Raw genomic sequence first — 16183 nt, forward strand, 5'->3', positions numbered from 1 at the left:
TTACATATACGTGTATAAGTAGCAGATAACAGTGAAAGGGATTGAAATTAAAAATATAAATTTAAAAATATAATTTAGTTGTGCATTTATTTTTGGAATATGCACTTTTTTGTATGTTTCAAGGAGGGTGTTAGCATATTTTTAAAAATGTGAAATGTAGATAAATTTAAAAGAAAAGACAGATCTGAATTTTAGTTTAGTAATATAGGGAGGGGTGTTACAGTTGCGCGGGTATATGTATATGTACGTTTATGCGTATGTGTGCTTATACATGACAGTGTTTTTTAAAAAGAGTTGAAGCATTTATTTTTTGTTTCTTTGAATGTGCTACATTATAAGCTGCATCACTAGGAGCACATCGAAAAGTCGGTTGAGTTTTGTCTGTTACACTGATCAGTGTACAGATCCGTATCTCTATTGGTAGTGAGGTTTTGTAAAGCAAAGTTTTGCCCATTATAACTATTATCAGAATATAACACTTCATTATGATCATTATGCGCATTATCTTCATTGTTTTCGTTATTATGTTCATTTTGGACATTTTGGACATTTTGGACATTTTGATCATTTTGGTCATTCTGGTCTCTCAGATCGTTTCTATTGTCGGTTTTATCCTTTAATGAAATAGTCTGGTGAAAGTAAGTATTTTCCCGGGCATATATGATATATTGTATGTCATCAATTCTTAACACATTATCATCAGTTTGATTGCACAACAATTCTAGGAATCTCAATTTGTTGTAATAAAAGTTTTTTTGAAAGAGCAGAATTTTTTTTTCATTTTCTTCTTCTTGCAATTTATTTTGTAGCAGCATGATATCCTTATTTTTACTCTCTAACTGTGCCTTTAATTTTTTGTTTTGTTCAATTAAAGAGTTCATATTTTTTTGATTTTCAACCGTGTTGCATCTGTTATGGTTGAGGGACAAAGATCCTTGTGAGGAAAGTTTGGTAGATGTAGATAGCCTTCTATTTACATTATTAATGTTATTATGTGTGGAGATGGTGCTGATGCTTGCGTTGCTGTTATTATTAGTGTTGGTATTTATGTTCATGTTCGTGTTAGTTTTAATGGTATGCTTCTTGTGCGTTTGAGTATCTTTATAGGAAAGGGAGTTAGAGTAGTTGTCGTGGGCTGTGCTATGATGAATACACTTCTTTTCTGATGTCATAAACTTTTTACTATTGACGATAGTGGAGTAATTATTATTATAATTGTTACTATTGCTACTCCTATTTGTTGAGTAATTATTACCGGAATGATTACTGTTTCTACTTCTATTTGAAGCATAACTGTTTGGGTAACTGCTGCTTTTCCTAGCACTGCCTCTACTACCAGAGTTAATTGCAGTGGTAGGTATTTCTCTACCTACAGCACCCAAGGAATCAATATTTCTCTTAGAACAGTTATTAACTATTTTATTTTCACTGTTCATAATTTTGTCTTTTATAATATGGATATCTACCTTAGCCCAGTCTGGTAAGAAATTATTAAGAAGTCTATAGTCCCCTCGTTCACCTAATATACTTATCTTTCTTCTCTCTATAGCATCATAATTAATTATTTGTTCATTATTATAATCCACCATTCTTTCAAAAAAAGCTTTAAACCATTGTAAAAATTCTAAATTGTCTTGATATTTTCCCTTAATAAGTTTATCAACATCCATATATTTTTTTATACCCAATTTATTAAAAACGCTTTGTATTAGTTTATAGTTTATTATACATTCATATTCTAATTTCGCATTCCATTTCACTTTATTTAAAATAGACTTATTAGGAAATAATATATCTAGTAGTTGAATGTATACAGCCCCATTTGAACACTGTTCAATTTTTGTTATATTTAATTTCAACTGTTTATTAATCCATTCTATTAATTCTTTTCGACTTACAAAAAATCCAGAGTCCATATTTCCTACTGAAGACACTTCTTTGGCTTCGTTCATTTTTGTTAATATTTCTCACTCCTCATTTCATTATATTTTAAGAATAGCATATCACAATTGCGTACATACGTAAGGTATACGTACAAATATGCATATATAAGAAATGCATACATAAGATCAGAAATACGTACAAAAAACCATAGGAACATCCGCATATACATACAAAAATATATGATGTTGCTCAAAATGTTATTAAACTACGAAAGAGCCACTTTTTCCTTATGCAGCTTCTTAACATAATTTTACCACGTTTTTAGATATATGTATATATAGTGCAACAAAAATTTGCGCAATATTTCTTCCACTTCTTAAAGACATATACTGTTCTTATATAGCGTTAAATTGTGTCTTATATATAGACATATTTGTATCATGTATAAGAGGATATACTGTGCATATTTAGGTACAAATGCTTATATTCGTATTTTACTAAAGCTAGCAATTTGCCAGAAGAAAAAGTGAAAATTTATATGCCCACAAAAATGAAGGCATATCAAACTGGACAGGATTAAAAGATAAAAGTAAAAAGCGATGACGCTAAATTTGCGCAGATGTTCAGCTATGCACATAAATAAAAAAATATATATACATACATGCGTAAATACTGTTTACAAACTTGTGTATGTTTTTCTTTTTAGAGAAACATATTACTTTTTCCTAAAAAATGATATACTCCAATTAACTAGCTTTTTTTGTGTGCAAATATGTTAAGGTAAAAAAAAAAAAAAAAAAAAAAAAAAAAGTCAGGTAAAAAAACAAAACGGAATAAAAGTAAATGACGGGTAAACTCAAGACAATAGGAGTTTAAATAAAAATAATAGAAGGAAAGGGGGAATGCGGAAATGAGCAGATGATCAAATGTGGAAAAGAGGGAATGTCGATGTACGGAAAAGAATGGGTACATTTTAAAATTATGAAAAAGTACGTGCTATATCTTACTTTTTTGGACTTTTATTCCCCTTTTTTTTTCCTCATTTATGTAATAATTAATTCTATTTTACCTTTTGTACCAGTGCGAATATGACATTACTAATTGACAAAGTGATAGGAGCCACTTCGTTTTGCAAATTTTAACGAACAGTGCGAAAGCACATGTATAAGAAAGAACGAGTGAAGGACAACATTTAACGTCTCCTCAAACACTTAATCTCATTAAATGGCATGACAAAGTAGGGAATGGTATTGTAATTTAACTGATGCACATTAATGAAAAATACAAGTGTTCATAAAATAAGTGTTTTTAGGTAATGTGAACACTCAACCTTAAATATTAACACATATGTTGTAATATGGAACTACATTCCTTCCATCTGCTGTGCACTTAACGGAATGCATGTTGTTAAACATGTCCATACACTCCTTTGTATAAATTTCGCTAAAAGGTGAAAGGAGTTCTGTTTTTTACAGAATTGCGCACCCATTTAAATGCGTAAACATACATACACACATACTTATATATATTTTTGTGGATATATGTAGGAATATTCATTATATAAACTTTGTTACATCTCCCTTATGATTTTGAACAAACCCCCTGAGAAATCGACCTTCTTACCCGTGAAATGTTGGCCCTTTTTTATTTAAAATTTAAAATTTAAAATTTAAAATTTTAAATTTTAATATTTTATTTTTTATTTTAATTTTAATTTTTTTTAAGGCATTTTCCTCTTTGTGACACATTAAAGAAATACAGATTATATAGAACAAAAAATATGGTCGCTTAACGTGAAAAGTATGTAATAGGGTAAAATAAAATAAAAATAACATCGCAATAATTTTTTAAGGGATGATAAAAATGTAATATATATATGATATTTCCATGCATTGGATATATAATTTTATATTCTCAATTTACATACAAAAAAAGAAATGCTATTTACTTTTTTTTTTTTATTTTTAAATCGATTTGTTTTCATTGGTAGATTAACCAAAAATTAACCAAAAATTAACCAAAACTGCTGCAATTTCTTAAATTACTATTAAACCGAAAGATCGTAATTCGTAATGTTTAAGACCATACGGCAAAAGATGCAAAAGGAAAAAGAGGATTTCAATAGTGCACATTAATATATGCGCGAATATAAATTTGTATGTATGTATGTACGTATGTACGAACAAGTATACATATGTGCATATATGCACGCACAAGTATACATATACGCATATAAGCCCGAACAATATACATATGTGCGTATATGCACGAACAAGTGTACATATACGCATATAAGCCCGGACAAGTATACATATACGCATATAAGCCCGAACAAGTATACATACGTGCATATATGCACGAACAAGTATACATATACGCATATAAGCCCGAACAAGTATACATATGTTTATGTTTAAATATGGAAAAGGCAATGTTAAGCTTACACAGCATAAATACATCTGAAAAAACTGTATCCCTATCTCTCTAAATTAAGGCAAAAATTACCTTAAAAAATATGCTTATATATATAATAAATAAATTAAAACCATATAAAAGAGTTCATATAAAAAAGCATTATTTGAAAGAAATTTTAGAAAAAAAAAATTTTATCCAAACATTATTTATTATACTATAAATGTATATATGTATGTATAAATGTATGTATGTACGTATGTATGTATAAATAATTTATGTATGTATGTACGTATGTATGTATAAATAATTTATGTATGTATGTACGTATGTATGTATAAATAATGTATGTATGTATGTACGTATGTATGTATAAATAATGTATGTATGTATGTACGTATGTATGTATAAATAATGTATGTATGTACGTATGTATGTACAATTGTATAAATATAGAAATATTATTAGTAAAATTAAATAGCCCTTTTGGTTTGCTCCCCCTACACCACGCGCCTCATATGTTGCATACATACGAATATTAATGCATAAATTAAAAAAAGAAAAAGAAAAAGATAACCTGGTTTTCAATTGGTAAATTATCTTCACTAATTATATACAAATTTCTTTTTTATTAAAAAATATAGGTGTGAGATTGTTTATTTTTTGAAAATTTTTATTCCCTCATATTGATTCTTATTCCTGACACCTTTTTTTTTTTTTTGATTAGTACCATTAATTAGCAGCTTTAGCACATGCATATATATGCATACTATCATTATATACATTAGTATTTTATTAAGGGTATCTATTTTCGTGCCTTCACTTAAAAAATATACGTTTATATTCAGTCGTTAATAAAAAAAAAAAAAAAAAAAAAAAGAAAATCTTCCCATGAAACAATTATTTAAATGTGTCAATTATTCATTAGGCAGAATTTACAAAAACCTGTATTAAATGCAGAATAAAGGGTAATTTGTTTTGATACGTTCACCAAAAAGGGATACATATATACATCTACATATCCATATATATATATATGTAAATATATGTATACGTGCCGATTTTATTTATTTTTATTTTATACTTTTACTTTATTTTATTATTTTTTTTTAATTGAGTAGTTTCCATCGCAGTTTTATAATTTTGTAATTTTTGTTTTATGACGTTTAATAAATGTTTAAAAGGAGAAAATACAAAATCGAAAAGAAAAAGAGAGAAATAAACAAAAGAAAAAAATAAAAACAAATTTGTGAACGTACGATTTTACGTGAACTCGACAGAATAGCACATTTGGCAAATCATCTTTTTTTTTGCCTTAAGAAAGGAACATTTTTTTTTTGGCACTTTCGCTTCATTAAATAATTATTAACCATGGCAGTAAGATTAAGCACATGCATATACATTTATTTATATGTATATACATGTATATGTATTTATGTGTATATGTACATACATACGTACGTACATACTTATATATGTGCAACTGTTAAACTATTTGCGCGTGGTCAACGCGTCATGTATTCGCCTTCTCACGAGATATCCACATTTGAGTGGGAAAACAGTCTTATCGCCGTGGCCTTTATATGTAGTAATATAAATTACTAATTTTTTTTTTTTTTTTTTTTAATTTCATTTCATTTAATGTTTTGTAGGATAGGTATGAGGAAAAAGATCCTAAAGAAATAGGAAAACATATGATGAGTTTGAGAAAAAAAAAGGCATTGAAAAATAAAGCACTGAAAGAAAAGACCAAAAAAAAAATGAAGGCGCTAAAATTGGTAAGATGTGAACAATATAGCAAATATGCATTTTTACAAATATATATATGTATGTGTATGTATCGTAATTTGTTTGTCCATTACAATAGTACATATGACTGTATAGTTGGTTAGTTCTCGTTACGCATAATGCTATAATTTAATGTATTACCTACTCCTATTCGTTTGTTTCTCTGTTCGCCTATTCTCTTCGTTACTACTTCTTTGCCACTTCACCAGATAAACAAAAAGAAAAGGATACAGTTGCGAGAGAGGACACTAAAGTACGAAAAGCAGTATGAGGATGAAAGGAAAAAAGTAGCAATGCTAAAAAGAGAAGCTAGAAAGAATAATTGCTTTTATAGAGAAGCTGAAAAAAAGGTGATTTTTGTTATTAGATTGAAGGGTGTGAATAAATTATCTCCAAAGGTTAGAACAGTATTTCGCTTATTGAGGTTGTTACAAGTACATAATGGCGTTTTTGTTAAGGTAAATAAAGCAACTAAGGAAATGTTAAAAATTGTTGAACCATTTGTAACGTATGGGTATCCAAGTGTATCAACTGTGCGTAAATTGATATATAAAAGAGGATATATAAGAGTAGGAAAAGTAAGAAGATATAGTAGAAAAAAGATTCAAGATAATGAAGACATATCAAAGCATTTAGGAAGGTATAACATACATGGTATTGAAGATATGGTATATCAGATATATACATGTGGTCCTATTTTTAAAAAGGTTAATAATTTCTTGTGGGCCTTTAAATTAAAACCACCTAGAAAAGGATTTAAGGCAAAAAGACATGCGTTTAATGAACCAAGACCGGGTGATTGGGGAAATAGAGAAAACCATATTAACGAGCTAATAAACAGAATGATTTAGGGGAAAAAAATTGATATCCAGGCGTCATCTTATCACGCTTGCAGCGTTCATACGAGTGGGTGTAGATACGGCACACATGATGTATACATATATATATATATATATATATATATATATATATATATATACACATGTGTGTATGTGTTTTTGTATAGGCAGGAAAAATGTGCAATGTATTTTATTTTATTTTATTTTTTTTTCTTTTTTTAAAAAAGTAATACTCTCTTATGCCTTATGTTCACTTTTTTCGCGTACATTCTTGTGAATTGCGCTTCGTTCTATTTAGGCAGTTGCGTCATGCTCGTAATTACTTTATTTTATTTTATTTTATTTTTTTTTTTTTTTTTGAATTAGCAAATTTTTAAAATATTATGAAGAAATAAACCAATAAAAAAAAAAAAAAAAATTTAAAAAAAATAAAATATTTACGCATATACGCGTCATACTAAATGAACGGAGCTAATTTTTTTTCGTAAAAACGAGTTTTACTATTTCCCGTTTAAAATTAGTGAAGGCACTGCAACTTCGAGTAATTACTTCTACATAAAGGGAAAAAAAAAAAAAAAAAATACCTTAACATGATACCTACTTATCGCGATTTTTATGTATACACAATTTATTGTAATAAATAATATTTCATTCCTTTTTATAATTAATGGTAAAAATGGAGCAGTCGGTTTGTTTTATTTTTCATATGACTTGCTCCCCTTCGGAAAAAATAAACATTCTTCATTTTTAGTAATTTGACCTCTAATATATTATGAAGTATAAATGAGATTGGGTTTTACAAATAAAGATACTACACAGAGTTTATGCGCACCTACAGCTTCTTTTTTCTTTTTAAATACAATACATAGCTGCTCTCCCTTTACAGGTGCTTTGTTTTTATTTATTTAATATGTACCTTTTTTGGGATTACCCATTATTCTATTTTTATCAAATTTACAATCATTCCCTAGCAAGCAGAGTCACACGTACAAGAATATATATATAGATATATATATAAATGTGCATAAAATATGTACACAACGTGCGAAGCACACGAATACTTTTATGTTTATAAAATTGGGAAAACATAAAAAAAAAATAATCCTCATTTATATGCTCAAAATATTTCATTTTACACGTGTGTTAGAGAAACTGAGTTTTTTCTTTTTGAGCCATACTTTTCAGTATTATGTAGAGGTAGAGGGGTACACTCCTGAACATTTTTGTTTTCTTCTCCGAAAAAGAGAAATAGGGGTTAATGCCAATTTTGCGTATACATAACTTTATACGAACGTACGTTATTCGTGTATGTGTTCATATATACGTATGTTCATATATACGTACGTTCATATATACGTACGTTCATATATACGTACGTTCATATATACGTATGTTCATATATACGTATGTTCATATATACGTATGTTCATATATACGTATGTTCATATATACGTACGTTCATATATACGTACGTTCATATATACGTATGTTCATATATATCTGTATTTATAATATCTTTGTTTATACTGAACTACGTTTTTAAGGTTATACCCGCGGCACACCGCTACTAACATTCACAAAGTAGGTGCTAAGTTCTTTTGGAATTTCTAGCATTCAGAGAAAAGCAAATCAGCAAAAAAAAAAAAAAAAAAAAAAGAAAAGAAAGAACAAATGAAAGAATACATGAAAGAATACATGAAAGAATACATGAAAGAATACATGAAAGAATAAATAAAAGAACAAATGAAGGAATAAATGAAAGAATAAATGAAAGAATAAATGAAAGAATAAATAAATATTCATAAATGTATACGTATATTATGCACTAGTAAACAAAATGCGACACATGGAAGAAAAAAGCTCGGGGCTCTAGCACATGATTGAAATGAATAGCCATATACATAAACTACGTACAACAACGTACTCATAACAAAATTATTGGAGTTGTTTTTAAAAACATGTCAAAGCATTTTTTTATTTGCCCGCTATTTTTAAATTACAAAAAATACATTTTCACATATTTCCTGTTGTATAAATTTTATGAAAATTTTCCCCATTCAATTTCTTTTTTTTTTTTCAAATTCTTCTTTCTTTTAATTAATATTTTGTTTTTCCTTTTTTAATTAAAATTTTTTTTTATTTTTTAAACCATGACGGATGCTGAAAGTGTTGATAATAATGTAGTAGTTGAGGAGAAGGCCGTTTTTGACAATACCACAGCTATACAGAAAGTAAGTGAAAAGAGGATGAGGAAAAAAAAAAAAAAAAAAAAAAATGAAAAATATGATATGAAAAATTGTGCAAAAGGGGGAAAAAAAATAATATAAAGTTAATGTTGTTCATAATGGCATGTTCGAAGGGGCGAATGCATACTGTATGAACCTATGTTTGCGTTGATATGCTGTAAAAGTGAGAATTATGTATGTACATGTATATATGTGATGTATTATTTATTTTAGTAACTGTTAACATGTTCATATATATACTTTATTATGTATATATCTAGTCACCTTTGGGTATAATGACCTATGTACCTTCTGCATAGTAATTCTCGCACACATTAACATTGAATATTTTTATAGGTAATCAAGAATGCGTTAGTTCATGATGGACTAAAAATTGGTATAAGGGAAGTTATAAAAGCCATCGAATCTAAAGAAGCAAAAGTATGTTTCTTATCAAATGTATGCTCGGAACCGGCATATAAAAAGTTAGTTACTGCCCTTTGTGCAGAAAAGAATATTCCCCTATTTATGGTTGACAACGATAGTAAAGATTTAGGACAATGGGTTGGTTTATTTAAATTAGATAAAGAAGGGAATGCAAGAAAAATTATTGGAGCAAGTTCAGTTGCTATTATAGATTTTGGGGAAGAATCAGCAGAGAGGGACTTCCTCATGGCGCAAAAGCAGACTGTAGGGGCTGCATAAAATTTCCATCAATTATCAGCACCACGTTCTATACGCATAAATTGAAGTATTATATATATATATATATGTATATATGTATATTTATTTATATATACTACATATATTTTTTTTTTTTTTTTTTTTCTCCCCCGTCCATTTTGCTGTTCACACACATTATGTAATGTTGGTGCGTATCGATTATAACTTTGCCATATCAAAACTGCATATCATTTTGCATATAAAGAAATTTTTAACAGCATAAAAATGAATAAAATATGGAAAATTTTTTAAGTTATACAGAGAAAGGGAATCACTAAAAAAAATAAAATAAAAAAAAAATAATGAACGCTTTCGAATTGTTGTACGCCCGCTTATGCGCATAATATATACATATATATATATATAATATATATGTTAAAACACCTTCGCGCGCGCTAGAACAGCGATGCGGCATAACACGCCTTTTTTCCCAAAAAATTTTGCATTACAATATTTTCACGTAAAAAAGAAAAAATTCATTTTCACATATTGCAATGAAGATGACAAACAGTTGTACATTTTTTAATTTTTTTTTTTTTTTTTTTTTTTTCATAAACATGCTTTTTTAATAAGGATCATATATAAATGTTGCAGTTTTACTTTACTTTTTTTTTTTTTCGTCATAAATCGGTAGCAATATTAAAAGGTTGGAAGCTGAAATAAACGTTGGCCCTGTGCTTTAAGCGCGAAAAGCACACCCACACCACACCTGTATGCATTTATATCTATGTCTATCTATCTACATATATATATATATAAATATAGATAGATAGAGATATATATATATGGATATATAGATAGATATACACATGTTTACATATGTGAAAACGCAGCACATGTATGGGTATACCACGTATGAAAAAAAAAAAATAATAATAAATAACATTGTCATCTTACAATGCAAATATATATATATATATATAAATATATATATACATACATACGACAGTATGTGAGACTTAAAGGAAAGGGAAAAAGCACCTTAAGCCACGTATGTGCAAATAATTACGATCTTGGTTTTTCCTTTTTTTCCTTAAATAATGCTAATAAGGAAACCCTGGCCACTTTGACAACTTTAAATTTAACCCCTGGCAAATCACCAACTGAATGTCCACTTCTACCAAAACCTGACACTAATACTTCATCATTTTCGTCTATAAAGTTTAAGCAACCATCTCCTGGAACAAATGCTGTTATTTTTTTTCCATTTTTTATTAACTGCACACGAACACATTTTCTGTATGCGGAATTAGGCTACAAAGGGGGGAGGGCAGAGTAAAAAATGGGACGTTCACATGTAACATATGTATGCACACATATACGATATACATACATACATAGATGCATACATACATGCATACACGCTTAAATACATACATACATGCTTAAATACATACATAGGCATATACTAATATGCAGCAAGGGTATGTAATAAGTTGAGGTGGTTCAAGCGAACGTGGAGCGGTTGTTGAGGAACAAAAATATTTTTATGCATAAACAACCATAAAAATAAAAAAAAAAAAAAATTGTTTTCCTTCAAAATTTTTCTATCCATCTTTTGACCCATCAGCTCTATACACTGAACTAATGGCACACAGATGGAATCAGGGCGGGAGTGTGTAGAGGGTGGAGGTGTATTACTTTGTTGTTTTTTATTTAATATGCCTTTCATATTGTTTCCTCCTTATTTTGTTGTTTTTTTCTCTTTGCTTTGCAGTTTATTTTTTTCTCCATTCGGATATTTTTTACTTATCTTTTTTTCCTTCCATCCCTCCTTCCCCTCCTCAAATCTTTTAACTATTGCATACTTATACGTACTCCACTCATTTCAAGTATTTTTCAAAAGTATAATACAAACAATTTGAATAAATGACGATACATAAAATATGTACACACACATACAAGAAATATTTCTTTTCCATAATTTTACCTGCTTTGCTTCAATGGCAACTTTTTCAACAACTATACCCTTCGCATGAGAACTTCCCCTGAATGGGTTAGACTTCCATCTCGTTCCAAGATGAGATTTTTTATAGCTCTTATCAGCCCATCGTTGTGTTCTTCTTCTGATTCTTAATTTTCTTGCGGCCCTTAATCCACTTGGTTTTCCTGTTCACGCATAAAAAGCAAAATATTTGAAAAAAAAATTTGACAATAAATTATGTCGATAAATGATGTCGATAAATGATGACAATAAAATATATGATAATACAGAAGGTTCATAAAATAAACTGCATCACATTCCACTGTACGCACAGTATTCCTTTTTTCTGCGTACAAAGAGATTATAAAACATACTTTATATATACATGTATACATATATATATATATATATATATATATATATATATCTATGTATATATATGTATATATGGTAAAATTCATATTCATATTATATACATTTAAAAGAAGATTAATTATGTTTTTCTCTTTATTTCGTTTTTCCCTCTCTGTCACTGTTAGTACATACAACATTTATATATTGTCATCTTTTCCACACATAAGCACATACATATATATATACATACAAATACGTAGGTAAGCATACATAAACATACGTAAACATGCTTACAAACGTACGTACGCGCATGTATACTTCTTAATTGTAATCTTGCAAAAGGTATGTAAACGTATGCAATAACAATTTCGTACCTGATCCCATAGTTCAATTTTAAGTTTAAGCAAAATGTAAAATGTGAATTGTTAAGTTTTCATAAAAAAATAATCTTTTGTTTTCTTTTATTTTATGTCCCTCTTTTTCCAGTAAAAAAAAAAAAATAAAAAAAAAAAAAATATATAATGATTATAAAGATGATGCTGCTAATAACGATGATGATAAAACTTTGCTGAAAAATACGTTAAATAATTATAAGATTTTTCTGCATACAATTTTTTATGGCAAATATATTTTTTATATCATATCTTTACATTTATATAAAATTTGGTAGACCAAAATTGAGAAATAAACTCCACCCACAGGTGCATACACGGCAAATATAAGTAGTCATGTAGTCGTACATGTATGTATATGTATTATGTACCATATATCTAATGTAATGTAATGTAATTGTAATATATGTATATATATTCGTGCGCTTAACAAAAAAAAAAAAAAAAAAAATTGCTCGAAAAGCTACCCAAGTAAAGAGTGTTAAGTGGTTAGAAAAATCTCTTCTTCCTCTGGATAAAATTTTTTTTTTTTTTTTTTCGTATATATTGAAAAATCTTCCAATAGGTATATTTATGACCATATATAAGTATTATCTATTATGTATTATTATTTGCATATTTTATGTACGTACTTATGTACTCACGTATTAAGTACATAATTGTACATACTAAAAAAAAAAAAATAAAAATCTACCTAACAGATAAAGCAGTTCCTTTATTTTTCTTACAAACTCATTTGAATTTAAGTACAGGCATTTTTTGCACAAGATAAAATGTTTACGTAAAAAAATAAATAAAAAAATAAAAATAAATAGAAATTTTTAAAAATATAAAAATATAAAATATAAAATATAAAATAAAAATACAAAAATAAAAAAAGATAAAATTAAATAGGACGTTTTAGTTGAGCTCTGACACACTACGTATGCTTCCTCATTTTTAATGAAAAAAAAAAAAAGAGGTATTTTTAGTATACACCATAGTAATAATACATTTGTTTCTTAAAATAAAGCTGTTAGTAGTAACACACGGCTGGAAATGTTAATGAAATGATGCAATGACAACGGGTAGTTACTAAATCTGCGGTAGCTTCGTGTTATATACATGTTTACAATTTATACTAATTTATAATTATTTTTGCATATACACGTATATATGGGTATGTGTGTATGGACATATGTGAAAGGGGATCCAAATGTACGCAACATATATCGTTTATTCATCGTTCATATCAAATATCTAGTTCCTGCACGTAATTCACATATTCTTCAAAATTAGGAACAAATAATATATGTCTTCATAAAAGGATATCATAGCTACATTTAGGTTTACTTTTTCTTTTTTTTTTTTTGTTTTTTCTACGTTTATGTAGTGTATACACTTGCACACACGTTGTATCCATATTGTAATGATCTTAAATATTTATAAAGGTATTATATCAACATTAAAATATTTTTCCTTAACCCTATTACCATAAATGCGAAGAGGTAAAAACAGAACAAAAGGGAATAAAGCCCTCCTTTTACATATGTTAACGAAATAGCTCAATTTATTACCCCTTTTAATTCGAAAAAAACTTTGAGCGAAAATTAAAAAAAAATTAAAAAAGGAAAAGAAAAGAAGCGAAATGAAAAAGAAAAGAAGCGAAATGAAAAGTAAAGAAGCGAAATGAAAAGTAAAGAAGCGAAATGAAAAGTAAAGAAGCGAAATGAAAAGTAAAGAAGCGAAGTGAAAAGTAAAGAAGCGAAATGAAAAGTAAAGAAGCGAAATGAAAAGTAAAGAAGCGAAATGAAAAGTAAAGAAGCGAAATGAAAAGTAAAGAAGCGAAATGAAAAATAAAGAAAGATAAGGTAAAGAAACGAACTGAAAAAACAAGGGGAACTATAAATCTTTAAACTTTTAAATGCCCCTCGTATTTCCAATTTGTGTCTTTTTGGCTATGTGCTTATATTAGTATACCCCTATTTAAGCTATCGTCAATTAGTCTATTTCCCCGTAAGGAGTTGGGGAAATTAAAATTGCTAGTACAATAATTTAACACATTTTGTTGAGTGGTAATGAGTATAAACACAAACACAAGTACGTATCCATTTTCGCTTTATTTACAAACGTGCTAGTAGGCCAAAAATATAATGTCATTATATGTAATGAAAAATGATGTGGCAAGCTCTGATTGTTTTCTTTAAAATAGCTTCATGTTTCACATGACTGTGCATAAAAAATAATCGTTCCTTTTTAATGTAAAGAAGAAGAAACAAAATATAAAAAAAAAAAAAAAAAAAAAAATGGTTTATCCTTCAACTGCTCTTTCTTGGTGTTATTTTGAAATTTTAAAAAAAATTAAAATGCGCGAAAAATAGTGTTATGACATTCGTAAATATGTAAATAGGTAATTTATACCTTAAAAAGGGGAAAAAAAAAAAAAAAAAATTTACCTCCTTTACAATAATTTCCCTTCTCCCTCCTCCGCTAGCAACACAGGGACCTTATATAATTTTGTCGTTCCTTGGTTACTCCTCGTTGAATCTGAACTATTCCTTTTATTTTTTACTTTCACACTTTATTAATGCATGTAGAAAGCTTAAAAGAGGAGAATGTGAAGAAACAAAATAATGTATATGTGAAGAAGCGCGCGTAGCTATTGCCAAATTGCGCCGTGCAAAAAATACGTACTCGTGTGCTTATGTACAAATATATACACCGTAGAATACACAATCTTTTTTTTTTTTTACTATTTTTTGAAAAATTTTGTTGTCGTCCGCAAGCCTGCAAATACGTTATTTGATTTGATTTTTCTGTAGAATTTTTTTTTTTTTTTTTTTTTACATTATTTTGTCATAGTTTTTGTTTTATCTTGCCATATTTTGCTTTTTATTTGTACCTTACTTTTCATTTCTTTTTGCATATTTTGTGTTTTATTTTTACCATATTTTTTTATTTTTCTTATTTTTTCATTCAGTTTTGCATACTTTTTTATTTCATTTTTCTAATTATTTTTATTGCATTTTTGTAATTTTTTTTATTTCATTTTTGTAATTTTTTTTATTTCATTTTTCTAATTATTTTTATTTCATTTTTGTAATTTTTTTTATTTCATTTTTGTAATTTTTTTTATTTCATTTTTGTAATTTTTTTTATTTCATTTTTCTAATTATTTTTATTTCCTTTTTCTTATTTTTTCATTCCATTTTTGCTTGGTTTTTATTTTATTTTCCCCTTTTTTTTGTTTTGTTTTGACCTAATACAAGGTTTTACTCTCCTCATCCCCATATCCCATATCACAGAATATTGCTCTGTCATAGTATACACAAATACAGAATTGAGAGAGCTGTGCTTAGAAGGATTTTCCAAATAAAGGATTAAAAGGAGAGTTCTTCTGACCACCATTTGTTGGGAAGAACAAGACTGAAGTGATAGGCGTTCCCTTATAATTTTTTCTTCTTATTTTTAGTGAAGGCCCATAAGTGTACGGTAATAGCAAAGCGGATAACGAAGCGGCTAATGAGGCTGCCAGTAGTGAATGCAATGAAAAAACATGTTGTTACGCAATTCTTGTTAATTATTCCACTGCATATTTATGAGTATAAATTTGAGAGGTCATTCGGATAAATACGCTCATATATATGTGTGAGGGAATAAGTT

At 28.0% G+C, this 16183-nt stretch overlaps 4 protein-coding genes and 1 non-coding gene across 5 annotated transcripts; 2 read left to right on the forward strand and 3 right to left on the reverse strand.

Moving 5' to 3' along the window:
* Positions 1 to 347: 347 nt before the first annotated feature.
* On the reverse strand, positions 348 to 1952 carry PmUG01_08048900 (EB1 homolog, putative; the record flags this gene model as incomplete). Its single annotated transcript, XM_029004664.1, has 1 exon — positions 348 to 1952. The coding sequence occupies one exon, from the start codon at positions 1950 to 1952 to the stop codon at positions 348 to 350; it is 1605 nt and encodes a 534-aa protein (XP_028861331.1).
* Positions 1953 to 5667: 3715 nt separating this feature from the next.
* Positions 5668 to 6935, forward strand: PmUG01_08049000 (60S ribosomal protein L7, putative; the record flags this gene model as incomplete). Its single annotated transcript, XM_029004665.1, has 3 exons — positions 5668 to 5673; positions 5949 to 6074; positions 6294 to 6935. 3 exons carry the CDS (start codon positions 5668 to 5670, stop codon positions 6933 to 6935), a joined length of 774 nt encoding a protein of 257 aa, XP_028861332.1.
* Positions 6936 to 9073: 2138 nt separating this feature from the next.
* On the forward strand, positions 9074 to 9853 carry PmUG01_08049100 (40S ribosomal protein S12, putative; the record flags this gene model as incomplete). The annotated part of the gene is made up of 2 exons (XM_029004667.1): positions 9074 to 9154; positions 9506 to 9853. 2 exons carry the CDS (start codon positions 9074 to 9076, stop codon positions 9851 to 9853), a joined length of 429 nt encoding a protein of 142 aa, XP_028861333.1.
* A 1023-nt stretch (positions 9854 to 10876) lies between these two features.
* PmUG01_08049300 (40S ribosomal protein S23, putative) lies at positions 10877 to 12533 on the reverse strand (the record flags this gene model as incomplete). The annotated part of the gene is made up of 3 exons (XM_029004668.1): positions 10877 to 11125; positions 11802 to 11980; positions 12524 to 12533. 3 exons carry the CDS (start codon positions 12531 to 12533, stop codon positions 10877 to 10879), a joined length of 438 nt encoding a protein of 145 aa, XP_028861334.1.
* Positions 11330 to 11486, reverse strand: PmUG01_08049200. The gene has a single exon (XR_003751937.1). It is a non-coding gene; the product is annotated as an uncharacterized ncRNA (small nucleolar RNA).
* Positions 12534 to 16183: the final 3650 nt, after the last annotated feature.

This window comes from Plasmodium malariae (genome assembly GCF_900090045.1).
Source record: "Plasmodium malariae genome assembly, chromosome: 8".
NCBI lineage: Eukaryota > Apicomplexa > Aconoidasida > Haemosporida > Plasmodiidae > Plasmodium > Plasmodium malariae.